This window comes from Acartia tonsa, chromosome 8 (genome assembly GCF_053477335.1).
Source record: "Acartia tonsa isolate MP-2025a chromosome 8, ASM5347733v1, whole genome shotgun sequence".
Taxonomy (NCBI): Eukaryota; Metazoa; Arthropoda; class Copepoda; order Calanoida; family Acartiidae; genus Acartia; species Acartia tonsa.
The window spans coordinates 18,097,620-18,111,681 of record NC_137267.1 but is presented as its reverse complement, the minus strand read 5'-3'; the positions used below and the strand labels follow the sequence as shown (position 1 = coordinate 18,111,681).

The 14,062-nt window shown below is 31.6% G+C and overlaps 2 protein-coding genes across 2 annotated transcripts in view; both read right to left on the bottom strand.

The window, feature by feature from the left end:
* LOC145326154 (uncharacterized) overlaps positions 1–14,062 on the bottom strand; it is a 190,465-nt gene that overhangs the window by 80,485 nt on the left and 95,918 nt on the right. The window lies entirely within an intron of this gene.
* Positions 5,695–7,185, bottom strand: LOC145325510 (uncharacterized). The gene is made up of 3 exons (XM_080168489.1): positions 7,098–7,185; positions 6,569–6,714; positions 5,695–6,291 (listed from the first exon to the last, which is right to left on the bottom strand). The coding sequence occupies exons 1-3, from the start codon at positions 7,183–7,185 to the stop codon at positions 5,695–5,697; spliced, it is 831 nt and encodes a 276-aa protein (XP_080024615.1).

Below are 14,062 nucleotides of genomic sequence, written 5' to 3'. Positions count from 1 at the left end.
TTCACTGAAGTGAGAAGTCCCCAAAGTTGTTAAGCCAACGAATAGAAAAATGTTATTAAAAAACACTTAGGGGACTAGTGAAATAAACAGCCCATTGTCCCCTCTCTCCCTGCGAGACTAAACATATCTGAAAGATTAACCAACCTAAACTTTTAAAATGCAGAATAAATAGAAAATTTGTAGGAGTTTTGTATGAACTCTGTCTGTCCTTTCAATAATGCTAATGAAACATAATTCTTACCAACTAACCATACATTTTCTAATTAGCATACTAGCTCATATAATAGATTTACAGCTTAGACAACTTAGTTAAAACAAGTTGCTTTGTGGCTAATGTGCCGTTTTCTTTTCATTAATATTGTAATTTATTAACCATGAATTTTTAAACTAGTATACAAGCTATAATAATAGACTAATAGTATAGATAAACTGCTTCCATTTTTTTAATATCCTGAATTTTCATTAATAAATCTAGTAAATTTATCTAGCACTAGCGACTGCTTCCCTAACATCTAAGAGCTCTATTTTCAAAGTGATAATGGCAGAAAAGTAGCCTAAAACAATACCCAGACTTTCTAAATACCCTAAAACCACCATAGGACCTATGAAAGCTTCACCGTAAAGGAGAACCATATCGTTTCAGCGATTAGCGAGATCCTTTGGTAGAGACAGACTAACATCCTATTATTTTATTAAAGGATTATCAATTAAGCACAATATCATTTTTCATCAACTTTGCTTTTTTACTTATTCAATTGAATATTGTTAAAATGTATCTATAATCATATGATAATTGTTTTTAAAAGATATAGTTTAAATGAATGCTCCCACAGATAGAACAATGGATGGTAGATTAATTTTTCCAGCAAGTCTTTTACAACTATCCCTTTTCCTATTAGAGGAATAAAAGGATATAGATTTTTTTGAGCATCATTTTCCCTTGCCACCCTGAAGAAGAGTATGGTTTGTCTATGTGGATGTTCTACATAAATTTGGTTTACTGTGATGTCTTCATAGAATATGAATTTTAGTAAGCACAGGACTAGCTGAATCACAGTTACATTTAAGGTATTCATGGCTATAATTGTATTGTAACAAATTTACTTTAAAACCCTACCTAAAATTTCTGTATGCCGTCACTTCCGCAGATGTACAAATCAATCCTATAATATAAAGTACTAAGCTTTTTTTGTTTGTGGCGAAGGATCTTGCTCACCACTGAACCGATATCGTTCTCCTTTAGAGGGAAGCTTCTTATAGGCCCTAAGATGGTTTCAGGCTATCTTATTTTTATAAATAAGCCTAGGTATGGTTTTAAGCCATTTTTCTGCCCTTCCATATCCCTTTGAATATAGAGCCCCTAGATGCTAGGGGCGCATACGCTAGTATATTATAACTTGGATGTTGCACCAGATGCACATATACTCTGATAAAGATATGCTCACAGCTGGCTAATAGAAGGATACCCCCTAATAAACCCCCTTTACCCCATCCCCTGACCTCCTAATAGATTAACGGATTGTCCATTAAATGAGGACCATATTAGCAAGTTAAACTGACGACAATTTCCTCCTGTCAATATATCTACGTATGTATATCCTATATCCATTGAAGTAAAACAATACATATTTGTTATATTACAAAAAAAACGACTCGATCCCTCCTTTCCAACTATTAATTAATTTGCAATTTTGTCTATTTGCGAACATGAAAAAATAACGCAAGTGTGAAAACATGCTGAATCGAATGGACACCCAAATTTCCTACCAAATTTGGTTGAACACCAAATGCAACAACACATGTTAGGAGAGAAATGAGGAAAAGTATTAAGAAAAATAAAAGAACGACAGGACAAAAAATACAGTGGCTACTCTACAAATGTTTGTCTGTCTGTTTATCCATTCTTATGATAAATTTTTAAAAGTAATCAATACTAATGCACATTTAAATTATACTTTGTTCATCTGAAAGAAACTTGATTTTAATAAAAGTCATTATTCTTAAAACAAAATAAGAATTAAGAAAGCAGCAATTAGAAGATAAGTTAATGAAATATCGAGATAAAAATATGACAGTCAAATACATGTTAGCGACGGATATTCAGTGGTTTAAATTAATTATAATCTTAAAATGTTTTATCATTTGTAGTTTTAACATGGAGGGAGGGAACATTCGACTTTTACACTAGTTCCCAAAGTTTTGTAAGCAAGTAATCTTATTCGTTGGATCAAAAGCTTTGGATGTTTTTATTGAATTTAGTTGGTTTCAAACACATTTAAACCAATAATTTTAATATTAAGATTGATATTTTTAGTAAAGATTTCCTTGACTATTTAGCAGCCAGCATGATCTTACTTTTTCACAGTCGGTCTTTTATTATGGTGTTTATTTTCAGAAAATGGGATTTACCTAGCTGCTACATTAAATAGACTTCTATGTGTTGTAAAGATTCCTCTAACTCATAACTCACTTTGTCCATACGACTATTTTACTTATTTTTAAATATTAAATCTATTTATATTTTGATTCATATATTTTTTTGGCTCAAAATTTTAGATATGTATTCAAATATCTGTCTATCTTTATTTCTATTTTTGTATCTATCTATCTAGGATCAAGGTTTATCGTCTGTTTGTCCATTTTTGGATATCAGACTACCCTACTTAACCCTCAAACCTTGCTTTTTCCTTTTCCAATCTTAAAGCTATTCTACAGTATGAGCGTAAAATATATCTTTTAATGTAAACATTGGCATGTTAGAATAGTTTTATCAATTTACAACTCATCATCAGCATATTCATGATACTATTTTAAACTTGCTTTTTTTGCGCAATTTTTAAATTTTTTACTTGCAGATTTTTTGTACTGGTGATTTAAAGGACAATAAATATCACTGCTATTGGCGAAGCATTTCTTTACTTGAATGTAAATACGACCGTATTAAGCAGTCTTAACTTTTTCAATATTGAAATCACTTTGTTGTTTTTTTATGTTTATGTTATTATCATATGTTATATTTGTTTATGTTTGTATGGGTGATGTCATACTGTTTTTTCTTAATTTGTTGGTTTACATATTATGAGACATACCACATTTCACTGCACTGATGATATATTCAAAATACTTATATATTCCTTACCTGAAAAAATTAAAAATGTTAAGTTATCTAAATAATATAAATAAATATGTTTAAAAAAGGGGTAAAATATCACAGGACAACGAAAAAAAATTTCATATTAATTCTTTTATATGTAAAATATAATATACTAGCGGCATCGCCACTAGCCTCCAGGGGCCCCTTTTAAGAGGTTTAATTAAACCTATTTTTGTATTATTTAGATTTAATAAGAAAAGGTAAAAAAAAATTTTTGGGGGGGAAAACTTTTTTTTTTTTGGGGGGGGGGGGGGTAGTGGAACTCCTCTTATGATTTTAGTTTTAAAATAAAATAAAAAATTGTGGGGGGTTGATTTTTCATTTTTGGGGGAGGTTTGGGGGTGTCTCACCCCCCAAGGAAATAGCTTAAATTCATCCCAGGACCAGTAGATATATTCCTAGAGTCCAATCGGTTCAGTGGTTACTGAGAAATTCAGATTCAGACAGACGGACAGACAGACATCGTATTATAGATATATATATATCTTCTTTTTTTGGGGGGGGGTGGGTAGTTAGGTTATCTTTTGCCTCCCTGAAACACTCACATATCTAAACTGTATAAGTTAACATAGAAAATAAATACATGCATACATTTTAAAGTATTGTTTTCATTCAATAAGCATATGAGAATGCGAAATATTCAGAGAGAAACAGGAACAAGTATATGCAATAATGGCGAAGCCTTTTGAAACGATAAGTTATACTTAAAGATATATAATTGATTTATAAAACGAAAAAAGGGGAGAAAAAAGTAAGAGTTTAAAAAATATATGCAAATAAAATAGCGTTACAGACGGCCAGACATACACTTGAAAATACTTTTAGAGAAAAGAGAAAAAGAGAGAGAGAAAAAAATAGAGAATGAAAAAGGAAAGGGAGAGAGAGAGAGAGAAACCACGAGAAAGATTGAAGAGAGAAAGAATGAGAGAGTTATGTTATATTGTTTAACTTGATACCCTTAATGCAGTAAGGGCTTGTCTTCAGGAATTTGGGGAATAAGACTGCTAAAAAATTATTCTAAGATTTCAAATGTTCGTCAGTTAAGTTGCCTTTAAAAAACATAACTTTCATGAAACACAGTGGGATTTTTGTGAAGCTTTTCATGTTATTTTGTAGTTATTGAAGAAAGATATATAATCTTGTTGATTAGACTTCCATGACCATTGAGCAATAGCATATACATTGAAGAGTCTGAATTATTACATTCTAAATACTTTTATCCCTGAATTTTAAGGCACTCTAATGTTTGAAATACCATATCGCCAGCCACCCATGAGTAACTAGGACATGGCACAAATAGTATTTTTAAAATCCACCAAGAAAACTTTTAGTAAAAAGCAATTTTGGAATAAATTAATTCAATTATATAACGATGCTTTGTAATTGGTTTACTATTAAAAAAGTTTAACTCTAACAAATTCAACTTTTCCTAACAAAAAAAAATCATATATTTAGCACCGCAACTACTCTATAGCTACTTATATATGTATGTATGTCCGTACAATGGTCACTCAATAACCATTTCAAATACAGTCTTAATAACCGAAACCGATTATTATCCGTTGGATTAGAACTGAAAAATCATGTATACCATCATATTACAGACAATTATTACGAATATTGAAATAAGAAAAACATAAGATTAATACTTGTTGTTAGCCTATCAGGGCTGGTTTTAAAGCTACATTTTTGCATTAATAACTGCGAAAAGTTGTCTATAATACGATGCGATATATAACTATTATCACTTGCATAGAATTAGTAAAATTATCTTTTCAACATTAATCTATAATACAAAGTAGAACGATGTCTGTCCGTCTGTCTGTCTGTCTGTCCGTCCGTCCGTCCCTTAAGATCTCGGTAACCACTGAACCGATCGGATTCTACTCTTCAGGGAATATACCTACTGGTCCTGTGGTGGTTTAAGGCTATTTTCTTGGGGGGTGGGACACCCCCAACCCCCCCAAAAAATCAACAAAAAAACCGCTTCATTTTTTTTTTTTTTTTTAAGATTTTCTTGGTCCGTTTATTTATCACCTCTTGGGGCAAAGCCACTAGAGGCTAGGGGCGAAGCCGCTAGTTATTAATAAACTAGTATATTGATAGCTTTTTGTTGTTACGCTACTTTTTCACAAACTTGTCTATATTGCAGAAACCCTGGCATGTAACCAGAGTATGTCAAGAGATCTGAGCTTGTTTAGGCTGGCTAACCATTCATTTATGTATTCATACCATTATTATTTACACTGATACAAAATTATGTATAACAAAACACTTTATATATATGAAAAAAAGTTTGAAATAATCAAATTAACATAATTTAGGTTTAGTAAGCGGTAGAGGAGCCCCTCAGGGCTCTTTAATTTATAACCTTTGTCTGAAAGTTTCTTACCCTTAAACTGATGTGTCTCTGCCTAAGCTTCGCAATACGCTTCAGAATTCTATAATATGAAACTAGTTGATAAAATGATATTTTTATGTAGATAAATAATTATTACATTTCTAAGTCTTTTTGAAATCCCCAAAAAGTTGTTTAATAACTAGTTTTTCCTTAGTCTCAGCTTTGTTGCATAAACTTGATCCTGTGGACAGTCACAAGGCGGAGATCTGCCACAAACAGGCGGCAGCTTAGGCGATCTTCGCCTCAGCGTTCCCCCTTTCAACTGTCTGTGTCTGAAGCTTGATTTCAGCATTTCTTGCTTGAGTGTGTCAAAATTGATTTGCTTTTTAATATTGTTGATGTTAGTTATGGGAGAATGAACTTGTCTTCTCACAAGTTTTTGTCTTGGTTTTTCCCTAGAAATGGGCTCAAAAAGTGGACCCATACTTTCTTTATTTCTTACATCATTTGGTTCTAGAAACTTTTCAAAGTTTCTAGACGCTGCGCGCGCCGCCCTGTCTGTGGCAGCTGAAGAATGCCGCGTTAAATTTCCTGTCATCAAGTTGGCAGATTTTCGAGTCTCATTTTGTGTGCTATTTATCCACAGTGCCTTTTTTGTCCAATCAACTTTTGCATACAGGGCGTCGGGAAGGATTGCGCCATTGTAATGATTTGTAGCAAAGGTGTCATCTTGCTTAATAAGTTGATGGATAAAAGGTTGATTGTTGTGGGCTGATTTTGGGGGGTTGATTGAAGCCTAAGTCATGATGTTGATTGCATAAGATTTATATTCGCATTTCATACAAGAATGATAATGTTAGTGAGACAGATAAGTTTTAAAAGGTTTGAAAGAATAAAATTTTGTATTTATCTCTATGCTTAGGGGCAATTTGAATTATGTTTGTCAGTTAGAAATGGAGGAACTTATCATCCTACAAAAGTAATGCAGTAAGAAAAAAAGAAAAAACTAAGAGTGGCCACCCTACATGTAAAAAATAATGTTAATCATGTATGAATTTTATGCTTGTCCTAACCTTGCGCTTGTATACATTATCATTGTCATCATTATTTTTATTGTTACTTTCAACAACATTAGGAATGCTTTCATAAGCAGAATCTTCTTGGATGCAATTTTGATGGTTTGTGATGGAGGTGAAAGGAATGTTTACATTGCTGACATCTACAGAGGCGGCGGAAAAATTATATATGCACAGGTTAAGCTTTTTTCAACATATTAGAAAGTTTCATAAGAAAGATGTTTTTCAGTCCATTTCAAAAGAGAAAAGAGTTTTGGCTTCGTTTTTATTTAATGTACTAGTTACCTCGCCCCAAAATTCAAAGAGGACAAAGAAGGGGGTCAGACAAATAGCCTAAAACCACCCAAAGACATTTATAAAGCTCCTCTTGAAAAGTACAATTAATTCAGGCTACCCTTTCCCGAGATCTATAGCTCCAGACATAAAAAAAAATGTATTTCTTTATATAATAGGATGTCAAGGGAAATGAATTAACCATCCCTCAAATTTTGTGTGAAACTCTGAAACCAATATGTGTATAAATAACCTTGAATCAAAGGAGTTTTATCATTGACATTATTATTGTTAGCGTCCACTAAAAAATCAGGGCAGGTGCTTGGACTTCCTGATAACATTTGATGTTTGGCAATTCATTTTTAGATTAACTTACTCCAACAAAGAGATTAAATGTGTAAATTGATAAAAATAAAAGAAATATTGTTCTAAGTTTAGTTAAAGTTTTTCAATCCACCAATCACAGATGTCAAAATTATTTAACTTAATTTGTATTTGCGCTTATAGATAAAGAATTAGAAAAAATTAATTTTATAAAAATTCCTTAAAATTTTTTGCAGATTTCAAATCTATTATATTCATTAAAATCCTTTCCAATTTTTATAGCTTACTATAAAACCTTCCTTTCTTTTCTTTTAAGTTCAAATTTTGATTCATCTATTAATTTTTCCTTTATATAATTCTCAAAAAAATCATCTGTTTTTTTACAGAATATGAAAAAGCGCCACATCCCTGGAAACAATTTGGTTGTTACATATCCTAAGTCTTGGTACACTTGATCAGGCAGTAGCAAGTACCAACTATCAACTTTTTCTTCAGTTTTCTCATACCCGCTTTTCAAATATTTTATATGAGAATAATTAATGATATTTCGGATCATGGAAAGAAAGTGAAGTAGCGGGTTTCACAGTAGCTTTTCTCCTATTTCTAGTCCCTGTGGGTGGGGTTCTAACTTTAAGAGACAATCATTAACATTTACCTAACCTAAAATAATTTCTCCAAAGCTACAGCAAAAATACGATGAATCCAACTACTTCGTTTTCTTTCCATGATCTGATATTTCAATATAAAAACCTTTCAAAATAATTAAATTTTTTCAAATTGCTTAAATAAAACATTATTTTTTACTTCTAAGTAACATATTTGATGCGCATATCAAAACTGTATAAATAAATATTTGAACAGATAACCAATATTCTATAATTAAATCATATATTAGGTTAATAATTAACTAGATAATTAATCAGTTTATTAATCATATATTAATTAATTGCTTGGCTAAGGTCAAGATTACTTTAGGATGTAGAAAAAAAACTTTCACAATTATTTTGTTGCCATTTTTAAAAATGTTATTATAATTTTAAAATAAACATGACGTACTTTATTTAATTTCCTTAAAAGGAAAAAGCATACAACATTTATTTAACATGTAGAGGTTAGAATACATTTAGTACAATTAGCAACTTTTTTATAAATAAACCAGCGGCTTCGCCCCTAGCCTCTAGGGGCTTTGCCCCAAGAGATGGTAAAAAAAGTGTGGAAACCTTCCACAAAGGTTACAAAAAAAAAAAAATGCAGCCTGCGGAAGCCTGTAGCAGAGCAAAATAAAAAATAAGGGGGGGATTTTTTTGTTTTTTGGGGGGCTAGGGGTGTCCCTCCCCCTAAGAAAATAGCTTAAAACCACCACAGGACCAATAGGTATATACCCTTAAGAGTAGAATCCGATCGGTTCAGTGGTTACCGAGATCTTAAGCTTCAGACGGACGGACGGACGGACAGACAGACAGACAGACATCGTACTACTTTGTATTATTGATGCAAAGGTTATCTATAAGGATCTGCCTGTCTTTTTAAGACGTAAGGGTAAAGAAAAGTGATTTATCTATTAAAAAAATTTCCTAAAAACGGTTAATTATTTTAAATCTATAGCAATATCTACAAATGAAAAAGATTTTACACATCAGTAGATCTAAAATAAATAAAAATGCACAAATGTTATAATTTAATTTTAAAAATGTAGGTATATAGGTAAAATCATAAATAATGAAAACTTTGTACTATATAAAATATTTAGTACTTTTTTTCCTCCTTTATTCAGTGATTGAGATTAATATTCTTAGGAACAGTTGTTATAGTTAAGTATTTGAAGATCTGTTATTTTTTTAAAATTTACTTATCCACTATTAAATAGCTAAAAAATCTATGTTTATGTTGGATCAATAGTTACTGAGATCTTTCTGGACAAACGACAAGGCACAAACAAACTTTATCATGAATATTTTGCAAGTTTGGTGTTTGGATAATGAGCATATGTACGACAGAAGGACAGACACGATTTCTTTTTTTTTTAAATATTGACATTTTTTAGAACGAGAGAGGAGATTTAAAAACTAGTATAGTGTTCCAACTTTCCAAACAGTAATCATATTCTAAAGAAGGGTTAATTTTGTTTTTTATAATTGTCCATTAAGGTTTATAGAATTTCCTTCTCTGACAATGGACCTATTTCTGTACTTGAATATTTTGCGCCAATATATTTGAAACCTGTCCAACACAGCCAGGGGCGTGCATAGAAATATTAATGTAAAAGACAATGGACAAGAAATTGATGTACATTCCAGTGATCAAATTACCCCTTCTTTAGATTAAAATAGTTCATGGAAAAGTTTAGAACCAATCAATAAATATTTCTTAAAAATACCTAAAGGTATGGGCCAAAATAAGATATTGTGTTTATAAAACTTTGGGTACTAGTGTAATTCACATAAAAATATCACCTGTTTTCCTGGTGCGTGCACAAAATATTAATCATAGAAAGGATAATTGGTGGAAATCAAACAAATAATAAAAGAAACTTATAGGGAAAATTTAAAGGAAAAAAATATGTTGTGTTTAAGTTGGGTAATGCTAAGGGCCTGAAGGGTTAAATATGAAAAAAATGGGGGACAGGTGTGCCACTGGGCTTAACGAGTTTGAAAATATACCTATAAATTAAAGTTTAAACGAGAGCTTATTTTTTATTTACAAAACCATGGACAAGTGTCTATCATATCATACCAGAAACTAATCTACTAATTGTATTAATATTGGGCTTAAAAAGTTGAAAAGGTTTCGTAGGAAAGTTCTAAGGTCCAACTCTTCAGTCTATTATATCATTTTCTTACAACCATTTACTAAATTAAGCACAGAAAGAGACAACTATTCAGTTATTTTAATCATGGTAATATAGGTGTTAGATTTTTCATGACGAGCGGCTATGCCCCTAGAGGCATCTAGGGACCATTAAGCTGGTGGTGGGTTTAATTTGAACTCATTTTTATTTTGGTTTCAAAAAGAAAAAGTAAAATTCCTCCTCCCATATTTTTTTTTGGTGGGGGGGGGGGCGGTTACCTCCCTCCAAATATCTATAACATTCTATGAGAAGCTATACTGTAAAGGAGAACCATATCGGATAAGCGGTTAATGTAATAAGATAATACACACAGAGACACTAATAAATGTATACAGGGTGTCCGTCGCTTATTACTCCCTTAATATTTGAGCTATCTTAGTAAAATAAAAAGTATTTGGCAGCCTACTACTGACCATTTTATGGAATAGTGATGAAAAATCCGCAAAGTTAACAGAAAAAAAATCTACAAGGTAATACATAACAGGCTGATTTTAGTGAATATAAGACTAATCCACATATATATATAAATATAAGGAAATGTGTATGTGATTTTACAAACAAATATAAGCTAGGGAGAAGAGGCGAGAATTAATAATAAAAATTTCATGATTAAAATTATTAAAATTACAAAAATTTTGTCCGTGTTCTTGAAATTAATGCCAGACAGCTTTAGATTGATAGACAAACGAATAGGGATAATTATATAGCAGAAGAAAACTACTTGGACTAATGATTGTAAAATAATAAACTAAAAATATAAAAATAGATTGATTGCACGACCATTTTCTTGAAGTTTCAATTTTTATATCAATGAGTTGGTTCGGTTATTCCCCCATTTTTGACACAAGCAAATGTGGGTATTTAATCTTTAGTAATGAATCAGATATATATTATAATATTATCAGGGATGGAGGGGACATTTGGCTGTTTATTACACTAGTCCCCAAAGTCATACATGTTCTTATTCATTGGATTTACAACCTTGTGGAATTTTATTGAATTTTCATTGATTGGTTATTTTAGTTGAGTGTCCAAATGTTTCAACCACTAATTGTAACTTAAAGACGGGGTAATTTTGTGTATCATCATTGGGGATGTACATCAATTTATCCTCCATTGTCTTATCCCTTCATATCCCTGTAATATTTTACTTATAACATTGCAGTATACTATATTTTCAATTCTTTAGAATCTTTTCTTATTGTACACTTTTTTCTTATAATATTTTCATGATAAAAAGCTATTAAAAATCTTAACAAAAACATTTCTTTCTTAACACATTAGTAAAAGTTGCTTCAGTCAGTTTTTACTTAAAATTTTAGGTGTGCTATTACTTCCACGTAAACAAATAATGTTCATTTACATCAATCTATTTAAAATCGCCAATTGTCTTAATCTATACATGAAAGTAAGTTTACTTACCGCTGAACCGATATGGTTCTCCTTTACAGTTTAGCTTCTCATAGGTTTTTGAAAGGATTAAAATTGTTTTAGGGGGGGGGGGGACCTGTCCTACAACCAGCCAAGAGAAATCGCTTATATAAATGTCTAAAACGCAAATATATATAAAAAAAATGTGTTGAAATATTTGACTAATTATAGTCTTCTAACGATTTTTTGCGTTAGTGGTGTTTCAGTAATATGTTTTGTTAAATTTCTTGTTTATTAAGCATCTATCAATTCAAACCTTTAAAACATCTTGGCAATTATTTATATCTCTATCTTAAAAACTCTTTCAAAGTAATTTGAAATAATAAAACATTCAGAAAATATGATTTATTGTAATGTAGGGTACCGTGGTTAGCGAGATCTTTCGGCACAAACAGACAATGAGATAACCTGTTACTTTAATATAAAAAATTGGTTTTTTATCCTCATAAAATTCCTATTGCTCTTTGATGATTTTTCTTCTAAAAGTTTTTCATATCCACTCTCATCATCGCTACACAAAAAATATCAAATTGAAAAAATCGTCCATTGGCTGTCAAACCTGCTACAGCAAGGTATAAGCAAGGCGGGAGGGGATATTGGCATCCAAAGTTTTATGAACAACTTCTCTGATCCGTTGACTTATAAACATTGGGTACACTTATGAAAAATTGTTGGGAAGAGTTCCTTTCGTGGCAACGCACCTTAAGGGGCGATTCGTCGTATTTTTAAAATAGCTTTTAAAGGGTTATTTTAGGTTAGGTTAGGTTATATTGGGTCAGGTGATTGCCCAGTAGGGTTAGACAGTTGGCCCCGCAGGGTTAGAGCCCCCAGCTGGGGCTAGAAATAGGAGAAAAGATACTCTGAAAATACGAAGAATCACCCCTTAAGATGCGTTGCCACGAAAGGGACTGTACCCAAATTGTTTGATTGGTTCAACCTTTCATTTGGTTTATCCTCATTAAGGTTAACAATAATCTATCATCCATTGTCTTAGGATTCCCAGACAAAATATTGATTGGAAAGTCATTTTATTTTCCATTTACATATCCTTGCTAGTTTTATTTTGATTTAGGTGTTCATTTATTTCCGCCAAAGGAATAAAATTATTAAATTTAAAAAACCGAATATCATCACAAGATGCCCCATTCCTATTTCTTCATTAGAAACCTCATTTGTTTGACACTAGCGGCTACGCTCCCTAGAGACATCTAGGAACACTTGAGAGGGAGAGTTGATTTCGAGTTGTTGGGGGTTTCCCACCCCCAAAAAAAGTATCTTAAAACCATCACACAACCATTAAGTATATTCCCTGAAGAGTAGAGCCCAAACGGTGATTACTGAGATCTTAAGCTTCAGACAGACACATAGACAGACAGTAATCGTTCCACTTTGTAATATAGAGTGTGTATGTTTTAGGCTTTAGCAAATTTGAAACACTATGAAGATGTGATAATATACGGAATTTAATGCACACCTTTGATTTCTATGTTTGATTGAGTTCAACAAGGTCTAAACTAAGAAGACCCCCTCATACATAAATTTGGATTATCCCTCTAATTGCATATTGGTTCACCAACTACTCCCCCCACCTCTCTCTTTAAGTATATGCTTACCCATAAGTAGCTGAAACAATTTTGTACATGATGTTAAGCTGTATATAAGTACAGACATACGAACATATGCATAAAAAACAAATCCTTTAATATTTTATAGAAAGGTTATAGTAAATGGTCCATTGACTATCAAAGAGAAACTGCTTATAATTCTAAACATTCCTTTTAAATTACTACAAATCAAAATTGCGTCTTCCATACACCCGAAAGGCTTTTAAATTTCAACATTTAGGATATGTAAATGTGCCTGCACACAATAAAATGCAACAGAGTCAGAGAGTCATACTACTAAATACTGGTCTGGTATACTTAACATAGCACCCTTCCCTAAAGACAGTTTTGGAATTTTTTTGTAATGAAAAATTTTGGATAATTTAAGAGGAATTTTATTTTGTTGATTGATCATCCCCTCACATACAATTGACTTGTATGCACTGCGTAGGCGAGATAGCGCAGAGGGATAAAAGAGAGACGGAAAAGAGGAAAGGGGAAAGAAGGCGAGAGAGAGAGAAATAATAATCAATATAAATCCTCAAAATTACAACATTTAAAAGAACAGTTAAAGTATTATACAAAAGAAATTATGGCTTTATGTTTTGTAAACTCATTCTCTAATTCGTTGGCTTAAAAACTTTTAGCTCTTTGAGATCTTGATTGATTGGTTCAAACTAGCAGTGTTTAATCTTATCAACTAATAATTTTAATCTAAAGTAGGTTTAAATTTTTGTATCTTGATGAAGGATGTTCATCAATATAGCGGCCATTGTCTTATCCATAAAGATCCCTGTTTTGTAAAGTTTGCAAAGGGTGTGGTTTGATATATTGTTTTGCTATCTTGGAAAAAATCTTCCAAGTAACAAATAAGGAATCTTTGAAATCATGATAATCAAATAAATATAAATCAATATTTAGAAGTGTATAATTTTATTACAAAACAAGGATGGCAACATCCATAAAAGAAACCTATTGTAAAATCTGAAGCAAAATTGCTTAAATACAGGA

Excerpts from the sequence above, each read along its gene's own strand:
- LOC145325510 (XM_080168489.1), bottom strand. The coding sequence starts at position 7,185 with ATGTTATCAGGAAGTCCAAGCACCTGCCCTGATTTTTTAGTGGACGCT. Across the intron at positions 6,715-7,097 it reads TAAAACTCCTTTGATTCAAG|ATGTCAGCAATGTAAACATT; the intron begins GTTATTTATACA and ends CCGCCTCTGTAG. Across the intron at positions 6,292-6,568 it reads ATAATGTATACAAGCGCAAG|GCTTCAATCAACCCCCCAAA; the intron begins GTTAGGACAAGC and ends ATCATGACTTAG.